The sequence below is a fragment of the Oncorhynchus gorbuscha genome, linkage group LG10 (genome assembly GCF_021184085.1).
Source record: "Oncorhynchus gorbuscha isolate QuinsamMale2020 ecotype Even-year linkage group LG10, OgorEven_v1.0, whole genome shotgun sequence".
Taxonomy (NCBI): Eukaryota; Metazoa; Chordata; class Actinopteri; order Salmoniformes; family Salmonidae; genus Oncorhynchus; species Oncorhynchus gorbuscha.
Window position 1 is genome coordinate 13222969 of NC_060182.1, and position 16626 is coordinate 13239594.

The following is a 16626-nucleotide window of genomic DNA, read 5'->3' on the forward strand; positions in this document are numbered from 1 at the left end:
CTCTGTCTGTGGCCTGTCTATGGCTCTCTGTCTATGGCTCTCTGTCTGTGGCCTGTCTATGGCTCTCTGTCTGTGGCCTGTCTATGGCTCTCGGTCTGTGGCCTGTCTATGGCTCTCTGTCTGTGGCCTGTCTATGGCTCTCTGTCTGTGGCTCTGTCTATGGCTCTCTGTCTGTGGCCTGTCTATGGCTCTCTGTCTGTGGCTCTGTCTATGGCTCTCTGTCTGTGGCCTGTCTATGGCTCTCTGTCTGTGGCCTGTCTATGGCTCTCTGTCTGTGGCTCTGTCTATGGCTCTCTGTCTGTGGCCTGTCTATGGCTCTCTGTCTGTGGCTCTGTCTGTGGCCTGTCTATGGCTCTCTGTCTGTGGCCTGTCTATGGCTCTCTGTCTGTGGCTCTGTCTATGGCTCTCTGTCTGTGGCCTGTCTATGGCTCTCTGTCTGTGGCCTGTCTATGGCTCTCTGTCTGTGGCTCTGTCTATGGCTCTCTGTCTGTGGCCTTTCTATGGCTCTCTGTCTGTGGCCTGTCTATGGCTCTCGGTCTGTGGCCTGTCTATGGCTCTCTTGTCTGTGGCCTGTCTATGGCTCTCTGTCTGTGGCCTGTCTATGGCTCTCTGTCTGTGGCCTGTCTATGGCTCTCTGTCTGTGGCCTGTCTATGGCTCTCTGTCTGTGGCCTGTCTATGGCTCTCTGTCTGTGGCCTGTCTATGGCTCTCTATCTGTGGCCTGTCTATGGCTCTCTGTCTGTGGCCTGTCTATGGCTCTCTGTCTGTGGCCTGTCTATGGCTCTCTGTCTGTGGCCTGTCTATGGCTCTCTATCTGTGGCCTGTCTATGGCTCTCTGTCTGTGGCCTGTCTATGGCTCTCTATCTGTGGCCTGTCTATGGCTCTCTGTCTGTGAAATGTCGATGGTTCTCTGTCTGTGGCCTGTTTATGTCTCTGTCTAGTTGTCTGTAGCCTGTCTATGTCTCTGTCTATGGCATGTCTATGGCTACCTGTCTATGTGGCTCTGTCTATGGCTTAGACAAGGTCTGTCTGGGTCTGTCTAGTGCTCTTGTATACGGCTGTGAAATTTAAGAGGACAGAACTATTTGTCAGCCTCTCCCTCAGTCTGACTCACACATTGACTCAAACACACTCTCACACTCGCTCATACAACACATCATCATCTGGCCTAATGGGCGGCAGTGGCACTGCGACAGGTGTGTGTGTGTGTGTGTGTGTGTGTGTGTGTGTGTGTGTGTGTGTGTGTGTGTGTGTGTGTGTGTGTGTGTGTGTGTGTGTGTGTGTGTGTGTGTGTGTGTGTGTGTGTGTGTGTGTGTGTGTGTGTGTGTGTGTGTGTGTGTGTGCGTGCGTGTTAGGCGATGTCAACCTTTGTCCTATCGTGATATTTACTCATAAAACGTTTATGTGTGTGTGTGGACAAAACATTTTTTTTTTTAATTGCATGGATGAATTGGACGAATCATGATGAAAGATAATGTTGCTGATAGCCTGGGGAGAGACTAATCTTTTCTAATATCCCTTTCTGGTGGTGCTTCGGCATGGAACAGGTGTGTGTACGTCTGTGTCTGTGTGGCCCGCCCACGACGGAGCAAAGTGACGGTCAACCGATGACGAACGGGCTGCTGTCTTACTGTAGTGAGGATAAATCATTGGCTGGATAGAAGCTAAATCTACCGTCTTCACAACTGGATAATAACTGCTTCTGTCATAAAGATGTGATTGAGAATAGCCTATGGCTAGGCCTATAGGATCCCACTTGCATTTTTGTTCTTTTTAGAAAGCGGCAACTTTAGGAAACTCCCTTCTTAGCCTATCTGAATATTTGGGAAATAATCTACTGTTCATAACTGTTACTATCTTAAAGATAGGTCTAGTAGGAGGATTGGCCATTTCCTTTTCAACCTAGCATGGAGGGATCATTCAGTTTTTAATAAGCTTAAAAGCCCAGTACAGTCAAAAATGCGATTTCCTGTGTTTTATATATATTTCCACACTATGATATATCTCATTGTTGCCCAAAAATGATTTGATATTGAGATAAAAACAGCTGCATTGGACCCTGAGTATCTCATATATGTATAATGTGTATACAGATGAAGTAGGAAGTTTACATACACTTAGGGTGGAGTCATTAAAACTTGTTTTTCAACAACTCCACACATTTCCTGTTAACAAACTATAGTTTTGGCATGTCGGTTAGGACATCTACTTTGTGCGTGACACAAGTCATTTTTCCAACAATTGTTTACAGACAGATTATTTCACTTATAATTCACTGTATCACAATTCCAGCGGGTCAGAAGTTTACATACACTAAGTTGACTGTGCCTTTAAACAGCTTGGGAAATTCCAGAAAATGATGTAATGGATAATAATTGCTTCAATTGCCTCTTCCTCCTTTATTAATAGTGTCTGTTCAATCTGTCATAACGATGTGATTGAGAATAGCCTATGGCTTCTGATAGGCTAATTGACATCATTTGAGTGAATTGGAGGTGGGGATGTATTTCAAGGCCTACCTTCAAACTCAGTGCCTCTTTGCTTGACATCATGGGAAATCAAAAGAAATCAGCCAAGACCTCAGAAAATAAATTGTAGACCTCCACAAGTCTGGTTCATCCTTGGGAGCAATTTCCAAATGCCTGAAGTTACTATGTTCATCTGTATAAACAATGGCACGCAAGTATAAACACCATGGGACCACGCAGTCGTCATACCGCTCAGGAAGGAGACTCGTTCTGTCTCCTAGAGATTAACGTACTTTGGTGCGAAAAGTGCAAATCAATCCCAGAACAACAGCAAAGGACCTTGTGAAGACGCTGGAGGAAACAGGTACAAAAGTATCTATATCCACAGTAAAACGAGTCCTATATCAACATAACATGAAAGGCCGCTCAGCAGGGAAGCAGCCACTGCTCCAAAACCGCCATAAAAAAGCCAGACTACGGTTTGCAACTGCACATGGGGACAAAGATCGTACTTTTTCCTCTGGTCTGATGAAACAAAAATGGAACTGTTTGGCTATAATGACCATTGTTATGTTTGGAGGAAAAGGGGGAGGCTTGCAAGCCCAAGAACACCATCCCAACCATGAAGCACAGGGGTGGCAGCATCATGTTGTGGGGGTGCTTTGCTGCAGGAGGAACTGGTGCACTTAACAAAATAGATGGCATCATGAGAAGGGAAATGATGTGGATATAATGAAGCAACATCTCAAGAAATCAGTCAGGAAGTTAAAAGATTTGCCGCAAAGGGGTCTTCCAAATGGACAACGACCCCAAGCATACTTCCAAAGTTGTGGCAAAATGGCTTAAGAACAACAAAGTCAAGATATTTGAGTGGCCATCACTAAGCCCTGACCTCAATCCTATAGAACATTTGTGGGCAGAACTGTAAAAGTGTGTGCGAGCAAGGAGGTCTACAAACCTGACTCAGTTACACCAGCTCTGTCAGGAGGAATGGGCTAAAATTCACCCAACTTATTGTGGGAGGCTACCCAAAACATTTGACCCACATTAAACAATTTAAAGGCAAAGCTACCAAATACGAATTGTCTGTAAACTTCTGACCCACTGGGAATGTGATGAAAGAAATAAAAACTGAAATAAATAATTCTCTCTCCTATTATTCTGAAATTTCACATTCTTAAAATAAAGTGGTGATCCTAACTGACCTAAAACAGGGAATTTGTACTAGGATTAAATGACAGGAATTGTGAAATAAATGTATTTGGCTAAGGTGTACGTAAACATCCGACTTCAACTGTATACAGTACCAGTCAAAAGTTTGGACAGTCAATTTATTTTTACTATTTTCTACATTGTAGAATAATAGTGAGGACATCGAAACTGTGAAATAACACATATGGAATCATGTAGTAACCAAAAAAGTTTTTAACAAATCAAAATAGATTTTATACTTGAGATTCTTCAAAGTAGCCACCCTCTGCCTTGATGACAGCTTTGCACATGCTTGGCATTCTCTCAACCAACTTCACCTGGAATGCTTTCCAACAGTCTTGAAGGAGTTCCCACATCTACTGAGCACTTGTTGGCTGCTTTTCCTCCACTCTGCGGTCAAACTTATCCCAAGCCATCTCAATTGGGTTGAGGTCGGGTGATTCTGGAGGCTAGGTCATCTGATGCAGCACTCCATCATTCTCCTTCTTGGTCAAATAGTCCTTACACAGCCTGCAGGTTTTGAGGTCGGGCGATTATGGAGGCCTAGTCTCTTGACATTCTCTCAACCAGCTTCATGAGGTAGTCACCTGGAATGCATTTTAATTAACAGGAGGAATTTCTTTCCTTCTAATGCTTTTTAGCCAAACAGTTGTGTGTGCTGTGACAAGGTAGGGGTGGTATATAGAAGATAGCCCTATTTGGTGAAAGACCAAGTCCATATTATGACAAGAAAAGCTCAAATAAGCAAAGAGAAACGACAGTCCATCATTACTTTAAGACATGAATGTTAGTTAATCCGGAACATTTTAAGAACTTTGAAAGTCGCAAAAACCATCAAGCGCTATGATGAAACTAGCTTTCATGAGGACTGACACAGGAAAGGAAGACCCAGAATTACCTCTGCCTCAGAGGATACGTTCATTAGAGTTAACTGCACCTCAGATTGCAGCCCAAATAAATGCTTCACAGAGTTCAAGTAACAGACACATCTCAACATCAACTGTTCAGAGGAGACTACGTGAATCAGGCCTGCTGCGAAATGCCATGCCATCCTGGTTTGCGCTCAGTGCGACTGTCATTTGCTTTTCAACAGGACAATGACGAAAACACACATCCAGGCTGTGTAAAGGCTATTTGACCAAGAAGGAGAGTGATGATGCTGCAGCAGATGACCTGGCCTCCACAATCACCCAACCTCAACCTAATTGAGCGTTGATGCAGCGACTGTTGGATCAGCGACCGTTAGCAACCATTGGAGCAGCGACTGTTGGATCAGCGACCGTTAGCAACCGTTGATGCAGCAACTGTTGGATCAGTAACTGTTAGCAACCATTGGAGCAGCAACTGTTGGATCAGTAACCGTTAGCAACCATTGGAGCAGCGACTGTTGGAGCAGCGACCATTAGCAACTGTTGGAGCAGCGACCGTTGGAGCAGCGACCGTTGGAGCAGCGACCGTTGGAGCAGCGACCGTTGGAGCAGCGACCATTGGAGCAGCGACCATTGCATCAGCGACTGTTAATGACCAGTGGAGCAGCGACCATTAGCAACTGTTGGAGCAGCGACCGTTGGAGCAGCGAGAGTCTCATGAGGAACGGGCTGTCTTAACGTAGTGAGTTAGGTCATACATCGTGGGCTGGATAGATGCAATCTATCTACCGTCTTCACAACTGGTCATTGATTTATTTGCCTCATAAAATAACAGTAAATAAATCATATTGTTTATATTTCTGCGATTTAGAATAGCCTATGGCTAGGCAAGGCTAGTCTTTCATTCTTGTTATTTTAGGACAATTTCTCAGGCTAGAATGATTGGGAAATAAGATAGACTACTGTTCATAATGTTACCTTTGCATTAAAGCTTATACAATAGGCCTAGTAGGAGGATTGGTTATTAACCATTAGGTTTTCAAACTCGCATGGAGGGATTATCCCGACCTGGATGGATCATTTATTTCTTAATAAGCTTAAACTTGATTCAACTTGTCATTTGATTTTAGTATGGCTTCAGATATTGTTTGTTCGCTTTCATTATTAGTCCCCTGACAAATGTTTTAGGCTATTCAAAAAACGTATTGATATGGAACTCGGTTAGATTCATTGTTTGATCGGGAGAAAACCATGCATAAAATGATAAAAGCATAATCTATAGCCCAAAGTCATATTTCTATTGAATGGAGAGAGAAGCTAAATTACAGTGCATTCCGAAAGTACTCAGACCCCTTCACTTTTTCCAAATTTTGTTACGTTACAGCCTTATTCTAAAATGAATTCCATAAATGTTTTTCACCTCACCAATCTACACACAATACCCCATAATTACAAAGGAAAATCGGGTTTTTAGAATTTTGCAAATTTATCAATTAAAAATACCTTATTTAAATTCAATTGATTGGACATGATTTGCAAAGACACACACCTGTCTATATCAGGTCCCACAGTTGACAGTGAATGTCAGAGCAAAAACCAAGCCATGAGGTGGAAGGAATTGTTTATAGAGCTCCGAGACAGGACTGTGTTGAGGCACAGATCTGGGGAAGGGTACCAAAAATGTTCTGCTGCATTTAAGGTCCCCAAGAACCCAGTGGCCTCCATCATTCTTAAATGGAAGAAGTTTGGAACCACCTAGACTCTTCCTAGAGCTGGCCTTTTACTGAGGAGTGGCTTCCATCTGGACACTCTACCATAAAGACCTGATTTTAGTGGAGTGCTGCAGAGATTGTTGTCCTTCTGGAAGGTTCTCCCATATCCACAGAGGAACTCTGGAGCTCTGTCAAAGTGACCACCAGGTTCTTGCTCACCACCCAAGCCACTCCTCAGTAAAAAGCACATAACAGCCTGCTTGGAGTTTGCCAAAAGGCACCTGAAGGACTCTCAGACCATCTGATGAAACCAATATTGAACGCTTTGGGCTGAATACCAAGCTTCACGTCTGGAGGAAACCAGGGACCGCTCATCACCCGTTAATACGGTAAAGCATGGTGGTGGCAGCATCATGCTGCAGGGATGTTTTTCAGTGGCAGGGATTGGGAGACTAGTCAGGATCGAGGGAAAGATGTACGGAGCAAAGTACAGCAAGATCCTTGATGAGAACCTGCTCCAGAGCCCTCAGGACCTCAGACTGGGGTCACCTTCCAACAGGACAAAGACCGTACGCACACAGCCACGACAACACAGGAGTGGCTTCAGAGCAAGTCTCTGAATGTCCTTGAGTGGCCCAGCAAGAGCCTGGAATTGAACCCGATCAAACATCCCTGGCGAGACCTGAAAATAGCTGTGCAGTGACACTCCCCGTCCAACCTGACAGAGCTTGAGAGGATCTGCAGAGAAGAATGCGAGAAACTCCCCAAATACAGGTGTGCCAAACTTGTAGCATCATACCCAAGAAGACTCAAGGCTGTAATTGCTGCCAAATGTAATTCAACAAAGTACTGAGTAAAGGGTCTGAATACTGATGTAAATGTAATATTGCAGTTTTTCCATTTGAATACATTTGCAAACAATTCTAAAAACCTGTTTTTGCTGTGTCATTATGGGTTACTGTGATGTCATTATGGGGTATTGTGATGTCATTATGGGTTACTGTGTGTAGACTGATGAGGGGAAAAAACGATTGAATCAATTACATTTACATTACATTACATTTAAGTCATTTAGCAGACGCTCTTATCCAGAGCGACTTACAAATTGGTGCATTCACCTTATGACATCCAGTGGAACAGCCACTTTACAATAGTGCATCTAAATATTTTAAGGGGGGGGGGGGGTGAGAAGGATTACTTTATCCTATCCTAGGTATTCCTTAAAGAGGTGGGGTTTCAGGTGTCTCCGGAAGTTGGTGATTGACTCCGCTGTCCTGGCGTCGTTATATAATTATAGAGTAAGGCTGTAACATAACAAAATGTGGAAAAAGTGTAGGGGTCTGAATACTTTCTTATGCACTGTAGGCTATTTTTTTAACAGCTAGACACAAGATTGTTAAACAGTGTCCATAAGAATTTTAAAAAATTGGTTTAAGCTATAGCCCAAGGCCCATGCATCTGACAGAGATTAACAATATTTCCTGACTGGACATTTTGTGTTGATTTGGTGAAATGCTCCGCTCTGTCTGGCCTACATTCCTCTCTTGCGTTGTGTATATAACATATTTATTGAAATAGGCTACAGCAAATAGGAATAGGCTTATTACTCAGAATGTCACTTATGTGCTGCCATGATGCGCAGTGCCAGTCAAGTGCACATCACGATGTCGTCACCATCGACGATGGCTGTCAATCATCATTGATAGACGATGCTATTGTAATATCGCCCAACCCTACTCTACTGTACCTTTTCCACTTTTTCCATCCACTTCAATATCAGTCTCTCTCTCCTTCTATCTCTAATCTCTATCCCTCCCTCTCTCTTTCTCTGATATCCTTCCTCCATCTTTCCCTCACTCCTCCCCCCTCTCTCTCCCCTCAGCAGTCCTCTGGGCTGTCCCCCACAGGTAGTGTGTAAAGAGCAGACAGTAGCGTTGGCAGAGGCATTACTGTAAAAGAACAGGACATCTTCACTGCCACTCTCTCTGCCCTAGTGTTCGATGAGGAGATACACAGAGGACAACATTTGGAACAGTATGACAGTGTGCCTTTGTGCCAATGTTCTGGATCCATCATGAGGTACAATATTCCCTTGTACTCAAGGCAGTGACGTTACAACCATGGCATGGACAGACAGGACGTATTACCCTGCCTGCTTTGTGTTGTCTAGGTGCAATCCATCCATCCATTTCCAGCACAGATAAAGAGTACACAGATAGATAAACAGACAACACGCACACCCACAAAAACAGATGCTTTTCCCCTTACCCAAGTGTCGTCATAGTAACGATGGTGTACCAGAATGAGGCTGGGATGCTGGTGAACTTGCTCGACGTGGAACCTTTCTCGGCGTAGAACATAACGGTAGCGAAGATAATAATGGCCATGGTGAGGGAGAAGAGGAGGAAGCCCAGCTCTGAGGCGCAGCTCTTCAGCGTGTACCCCAGGATGCGCAGCCCTTGAGAGTGACGGGAGAACTTGAAGATACGGAAGACCCGGAAGACCCGGAGCGTCACGAAGGCCCCGCTCACATCCTCGTTGTCTGTCATCACCAAGCCAATGTAGTAGGGCAAGATGGCCACCACGTCGATGATGCTCATCACGCTGCGCATGAAGCGGTAACGGCTTGGCGCAGCAAACAGTCTCATGAGGTACTCTACTGTGAAGATGAGGACGCAGGCCGTGTCCATGCAGAAGAAGGCTACTGTGTAGCGATCGCCGCACGTCACCTCTTTGGTGTTAGGGGTGGCACCGCAAGGCACCGTCTCCACCACGTTGGTGAGGACTGAGATGGCGATGAAGAAGCCGGTGACATAGTAGAACACCAGGGCCATGGTGGAGGTGTGAGGGTTCTCGAAGGCCCTCCACATGGTCTCTCTGAACGTCATATTGGGAAGCTTGGCATCTTTCTTGTCCTCGTCATCGTCCATCAGTCTCTCTTGGTTCTCACGCCTACGGTCCTTGTACTCTTCGTAGCAGCAGTCTCCAATGATCTCAGGGATGATCCCGAAGAAGGACAGCTCTTCGTCGTAGGACGTGATGCACTCGGAGCGGGGGTAATGCAGCTTGCCCGTGCGATAGAAGTTGAGAACAGCGCGGAACACATCCGCGTCTCGGTCAAAAAAGTACTCTTTGGTTTCCTCATTGTAGAAAAACTCTTTCTCTGAACTGCCCAGTAAGGTGTCGGGATATCTATCTAGCGTATTCCTCCAGGTCTCAAATCGGCGTCCACTTACATTGAGGACGATGAGCTCGTCTGCGCGTTTGTTCTTCTCGGTGGGGGCGATGGGCATGGGCATGTTGGCCACGGGCATCCAGCCAATAGCAGCAGCGCGGGCGAAGGGCAGCCACGCCGCTACTCCCGACGCCATGGTGAGTCTGGCTTGGGGCGAGGACAGGGACAAGTCCACCAGCACCTTCACAACCAGCTTGGCTTCAGCTCACTCACCATCTGGAGAGAGGCAGGGGTGGGGGAATACTGTGGGGGAGGGGTGAGAGAGAGGGGAAAGGTGGGAAGGGGAGACGGCGGGGGTTAGGGAAGACAGCAGGAAAGATGGGAGGGGGAGACAGAGGGGGAGAGGGGTGAGAGAGAGACAGTGGGGGAAAGGTGGGAGGGGAAGAGAGAGGGAGAGAAATGGATGCATTATGATTAAAAAAACACATTATTTTTAAAATGTAAATGAACAAGGTAGTGTTAAGGTGAAATAGTAGGGTAGTATAAATGTAAAACATAGAAAATATGCAACTTAATTATACGAAAACACAATTCCATGTAATAGACACCTGGAAGGAGTACATTACTTCCAATAGGAATAACCCTACAGTATCTTAATCTGATCATGATACGTGTAATTTAAGCCTAGGGCACATTGCAATATCCTTTAAAGATCCATTCCCCATAATTACTCTGATGTAATATAATAAATGGAAATAGCATGTACTTTTTCCCTCTATTGGGTTACAGGGTTTGCTCTTCTGTGCATGATACAAATATAATAGCCAGATAGGATTGTTCAGGATCTTCCTGCTCGCTCTTTCCAAGTCATGGGAGGTTTCACATTCATAACAAATCATATTATCTCCTTCACAGCTTGGCAGACCAAGACATAGCCTACAGTTTTTTTTTAAACAGTGCGTAGTTCTAATTCAGTGGCCTAAATTCTAGTAGAACCCGTTGTTAAAGACGGCTCCGAGGTGCAGCCCGCGGACTGGCAGTCAAGTTGTTCAGTACCTGTTGAGTCAAAACTAACAGAACGTTACCAAAGGGTGTGCAACCCATTGTTTCCTTTGGAGGAATAGCCAGTGGCTAAATAAATGGATACCTTGTCATCTCGAATTTAGGTTCTACTGACATTGTTCTATTTGCCCCTCAATTTCTCAGTTTGAAAAAAATGTATCCATCTATATAGACAAACATAACCAAGCCCTATAAAATGGCCTACGACTTTGTCAGTTCTCTCAAAATCGAAAGCTTTTACAGTCATTTGGCTGCATTAGTGTTATGAGAATACAGATGCTGCCTTGCTGAAGCAAACTAAACCAATTCTTACATAAACATCAGTCATTTAGGTTTCTGTTCATGGTAATACAATGCACTTACCCATGCACATTTCTGTATCCACAAAAATAAGAGCTTTTCCTGGGGCTAACTACTTGTAGAGCAGCTGTTGCGCCGTAGGTTGGTTACCTTTTAGAATGTCCCTCCGAATCCACATATGAAGTTGAAATAAAAGGAGAATAACATAGCAGGATGCGATTTGGCAAGAATTGTAAGCGAAAGCACTGGAGTTTAAAACAACTGTCCAACGTTTTTCATTCAGTTTCCATTGCGAGAAAGAAGGGATAATCCCACTACTCCGACGCAAGGCTTTCGCTCCACCGCCTCTGCTGTGGGAAGCGGTAAACTACACTGAGGATCGCTCTCCTTCTAGCACATTTTAGAGTGCTGGACAGGGGTAGGCTTATCTTTCTCCGTTATCTCACTCTAATGAACGCCCCATATCTGCTTCTCTCTCTGTCGGTCTTGCTTCATCTCTCTTGCTTTCTCTCTCTCTCTCGCTCTCTCTCCCTCTCTGTCTCTCTCTCTCTTTCTCCGTCACTCCTTCTATTTATTTCCCCGACTGCTCGTTCTAGCGGTTAAATTGTCGGTTTGCCTCCGTGTGCAGCCGAGGACAGCGGGAAGAGAGAAACGCTTCGCAGCAGTGTCCGCCTTTTACTAAAAGCGCGGCAGGAAACCAATAGCCTTGGGACTCAGAACGAGGCATCAAGAAGGACAAGGTTAACAATTTCACGGATGAAAAAGAGAACATTTAAATGATTTGATCTTCATCCTCTTCCACTTGTTTCGTTTTTCAAATGGGCTCTGGTTGTATCACTCTTTTTGTTTTTATTTCCACCTATCAGAAGGCTATAGATGAGGGAATACTATAGGCTAGGCTACTGAAATCAAGTCAAGTCTCACACTATGGGTTTTGTAATAATTGCCTTTCTTCCAATGACGCAGTGAACTGTTAAACAAGACAAATATATGGAAGTACCAAGGGAACATTTGAAACATAAATAAATGCCTGGACCTCATTACACCTGATAATACAAAGCCATTAATCAGCTATTTTCAGGGGCATATTCTCTCCTCTCAGAATAACAATCATAGGGGTGACATATAGAGCAGGCACGTGCACAGATAGCCCTCTACATGCCCCTTTGCCCATCGTCTCTAAAGGGTTCCGAATTCTTGTTCAGAACCCACTGCCTGCTAGTCGTCGTGAAGTTCGCCACCCCCACCCGTCCGTTGGTTGCACCTGTTGATCTGCCCTGTATGGAGCTCGGTTGTGCATGTTTCCCAGTCTCCACTGTACAGAGATTGCGCGCGCCCGGTATCCAAACATGCAGGTCGAGTGTGTGGAGCTAGCTATCTAGTTTAAATATCAACAGTACTGCCACAGCAGCATAACGTTTGATTAACACTTGATTTAGCCTACATAATAATCACTATTTGGTCTGGTTCCTGCATTGTGAGGCACTATTTGTCAACCAATTAGGGTGTTTTGGTTTGACTCACATGAACATGGATTCTAAAGCTACGCGGGATACACATGAAAGTGATATTTGAGAACGTAAATGTACACACGTTGTGTTTTCAGGTTGTGAGTGTGTGATATGGGGTTTATAGAAAAGTGTACTTCAACATTTATAAAGAAAAACGTTTATAAACAATAGCAGCTATGTTGACACGGCCATGTTGATTTGAGACATGCTGTTGGAAAACCACTAGTGTCCGACCTTCGGCTGTCGCTGATGCCTTACCGGACTTCACTCGCTGACTCGTCTACAGTCGGCTTCGTTAGGTTTACCGCTCGGACACACTCATAGATAGGAGCAGCTGCATCAGTGATCATCAGACCCAACTCCATCACTTCTTTAGTAGGGAGTTGTACATGTGTGTCAGGACAGCAGCAACACAGGTTGTCTAGACTCTAGCAAACCACCATATACTAAAATACCCACAAAAGCCACTAGCCAGCCAACCATATATCATGAGTTAGGAGATTATGAATATTATATTATGAAAGTATTATTTGATAGAGCATTGAAGATAAATCACAATCAGTTAAACAAATTGGGTTACCTAACTAGCAGATGTATGTCTGGGGGGGGGGGGGAGAAACACATATTACGATAATCACATGTAAAACTGTCTACAATAAGTGTAGTCTATGTAAGAGTTCCAGCGCTAGAGCGGAACTAGAGAACAGTACTCCCAGGTCCTGCAATGCAGTCTGTTGTTTACGTTCCCGTAGCAGAGAGTGGGATTCACTGGTATCTGCTCTGTGTCTTCCATCCTCCAGTTTATTCATGAAACTAAAGGTTCCAAAACAAAGAGGTTCAATGGAAAACCTCTCACAGTCAGGCCCGCCCTGACGTTGAACAGGACAGGACTCTTACACAACATGCACGCACACACGCACCGGCGCGCACACACACACACAAATGCATGCACTCACGTATGTATGCACACGTGTTTGCATGCACGCAGACACACATGTACTGTAAAGTGCTGTATAAAAACATAGTTAAAGCCAAAAAGCCTTGATCTTGTTATCGAAACATTATCCTGAAAGATATCAGTAAACACTTGGACTGGACTAGCTCTCTACTATCTCTTGACCTGAAGATAGCAGGACAACGGGTTGCAGTGCTATTTGCATAGATGTCCTGTTGATATCATTCAGTTCCCAGCAGTAGATGAGTCACCCATGTCTGAACTTTTCAGACTCTTCTCAAACAGATGTCAATCAAACAGCCAATAACAGGTCTGAGAACCGTCTGTATGTTTTTGAGTGACTATCGTAATGTGGTGCTGTGTTCAGTATGGTAATGTGGTGCTGTGTTCAGTATGGTAATGTGGTGCTGTGTTCAGTATGGTAATGTGGTGCTGTGTTCAGTATGGTAATGTGGTGCTGTGTTCAGTATGGTAATGTGGTGCTGTCTTCAGTATGGTAATGTGGTGCTGTCTTCCGTATGGTAATGTGGTGCTGTCTTCAGTATGGTAATGTGGTGCTGTCTTCAGTATGGTAATGTGGTGCTGTGTTCAGTATGGTAATGTGGTGCTGTCTTCAGTATGGTAATGTGGAGCTGTGTTCAGTATGGTAATGTGGTGCTGTGTTCAGTATGGTAATGTGGTGCTGTGTTCAGTATGGTAATGTGGTGCTGTGGTCAGTATGGTAATGTGGTGCTGTCTTCAGTATGGTAATGTGGTGCTGTCTTCAGTATGGTAATGTGGTGCTTTGTTCAGTATGGTAATGTGGTGCTGTCTTCAGTGTGGTAATGTGGAGCTGTGTTCAGTATGGTAATGTGGTGCTGTGTTCAGTATGGTAATGTGGTGCTGTGTTCAGTATGGTAATGTGGTGCTGTGGTCAGTATGGTAATGTGGTGCTGTCTTCAGTATGGTAATGTGGTGCTGTCTTCAGTATGGTAATGTGGAGCTGTGTTCAGTATGGTAATGTGGTGCTGGGCTCAGTATGGTAATGTGGTGCTGTGCTCAGTATGGTCATGTGGAGCTGAGCTCAGTATGGTAATGTGGATCTGTGTTCAGTATGGTAATGTGGTGCTGTGTTCAGTATGGTAATGTGGAGCTGTGTTCAGTATGGTAATGTGGAGCTGAGCTCTGTATGGTAATGTGGAGCTGAGCTCAGTATGGTAATGTGGTGCTGTGCTCAGTATGGTAATGTGGTGCTGGTCTCAGTATGGTAATGTGGTGCTGTCTTCAGTATGGTAATGTGGTGCTGTCTTCAGTATGGTAATGTGGTGCTGTCTTCAGTATGGTAATGTGGTGCTGTCTTCAGTATGGTAATGTGGTGCTGTCTTCAGTATGGTAATGTGGAGCTGTGTTCAGTATGGTAATGTGGTGCTGTGTTCAGTATGGTAATGTGGTGCTGTGTTCAGTATGGTAATGTGGTGCTGTGGTCAGTATGGTAATGTGGTGCTGTCTTCAGTATGGTAATGTGGTGCTGTCTTCAGTATGGTAATGTGGTGCTGTCTTCAGTATGGTAATGTGGAGCTGTGTTCAGTATGGTAATGTGGTGCTGTGCTCAGTATGGTAATGTGGAGCTGTGTTCAGTATGGTAATGTGGAGCTGTGTTCAGTATGGTAATGTGGAGCTGAGCTCAGTATGGTAATGTGGAGCTGAGCTCAGTATGGTAATGTGGTGCTGTGCTCAGTATGGTAATGTGGTGCTGGGCTCAGTATGGTAATGTGGAGCTGTGGACAGTATGGTAATGTTGAGCTGTGTTCAGTATGGCAATGTGGAGCTGGGCTCTGTATGGTAATGTGGTGCTGTGTTCAGTATGGTAATGTGGTGCTGGGCTCAGTATGGTAATGTGGGGCTGTGTTCAGTATGGTAATGTGGAGCTGTGCTCAGTATGGTAATGTGGTGCTGGGCTCAGTATGGTAATGTGGTGCTGGGCTCTGTATAGTAATGTGGTGCTGGAATCAGTATGGTAATGTGGTGCTGGGTTCAGTATGGTAATGTGGTGTTGGAATCAGTATGGTAATGTGGTGCTGTGCTCAGTATGGTAATGGAATGCTGAGCACAGTATGGTAATGTGGGGCTGTGTTCAGTATGGTAATGGGATGCTGAGCACAGTATGGTAATGTAGGGCTGTGTTCAGTATGGTAATGTGGTGCTGGTCTCAGTATGGTAATGTGGTGCTGGGCTCAGTATGGTAATGTGGTGCTGGGCTCAGTATGGTAATGTGGTGCTGGTCTCAGTATGGTAATGTGGTGCTCTGTTCAGTATGGTAATGTGGTGCTGGGTTCAGTAAGGTAATGTGATGCTGGGCTCAGTATGGTAATGTGGTGCTGGGCTCAGTTTGTTAATGTGGTGCTGGGCTCAGTAAGGTAATGTGATGCTGGGCTCAGTATGGTAATGTGGCGCTGGGCTCAGTATGGTAATATGGTGCTGGGCTCGGTATGGAAATGTGGTGCTGTGCTCAGTATGGTAATGTTATGCTGTGCTTAGGGAGCGTAACTGTCTGTGTACCCACACATCCCTGATCCACTGTGTAATATACACCCCTAATTAAACCATCAGGGACCTTCTCCCCCCCATCTCCCCTCCCTTCACTGCCTAGTCCACTGGAATACCAATAGGGTTAGACAGGGGACTGTACACACACACACACACACACACACACACACACACACACACACACACACACACACACACACACACACACACACACACACACACACACACACACACACACACACACACACACACACACACACACACACACACACACACACACACACACACACACACACACACACACACACACACACACACACAGAGCACAGGGCCATAGTCAGGGCCTGAGTGTTAAGAAAGTTTAAGCTCATTTACTGCATTTCTATACAATTTAAAAACTCTAAAATGCCATTTGCAGAACAGCAAAAAAAGCATAAATGACCCCAGCCATCATCACATTGGTTGCTGTAGCTTCTTTCTCCTCAGTCCATCTACAACCACATTTTTTTATTTTTTTTTATTTCACCTTTATTTAACCAGGTAGGCTAGTTGAGAACAAGTTCTCATTTGCAACTGCGACCTGGCCAAGATAAAAGCATAGCAGTGTGAACAGACAACACAGAGTTACACATGGAATAAACAATTAACAAGTCAATAACACAGTAGAAAAAAAATGGGCAGTCTATATACAATGTGTGCAAAAGGCATGAGGAGGTAGGCGAATAATACAGTTTTGCAGATTAACACTGGAGTGATAAATGATCAGGTCATGTACAGGTAGAGATATTGGTGTGCAAAAGAGCAGAAAAATAAATAAATAAAAACAGTATAAAAAAC

General features: G+C 44.7%; 1 protein-coding gene across 3 annotated transcripts in view; it reads right to left on the reverse strand.

The window, feature by feature from the left end:
• The window catches only part of kcnd3 (potassium voltage-gated channel, Shal-related subfamily, member 3), a 348776-nt gene extending 337224 nt beyond the window's left edge, over window positions 1-11552 (reverse strand). Inside the window, exons 1-2 of one of the 3 annotated variants that reach the window (XM_046364947.1) lie at window positions 10861-11552; window positions 8529-9738 (exon numbers count right to left, since the gene is read on the reverse strand). In XM_046364947.1, coding sequence (XP_046220903.1) covers window positions 8529-9631 — 1103 coding nt within the window. In that variant the 5' untranslated portion in view covers window positions 9632-9738; window positions 10861-11552. The remainder of the gene's footprint in view (window positions 1-8528; window positions 9739-10860) is intronic. The other 2 variants (XM_046364946.1, XM_046364945.1) reach the window with 2 other exon arrangements.
• Between the last annotated feature and the right edge of the window lie 5074 nt (window positions 11553-16626).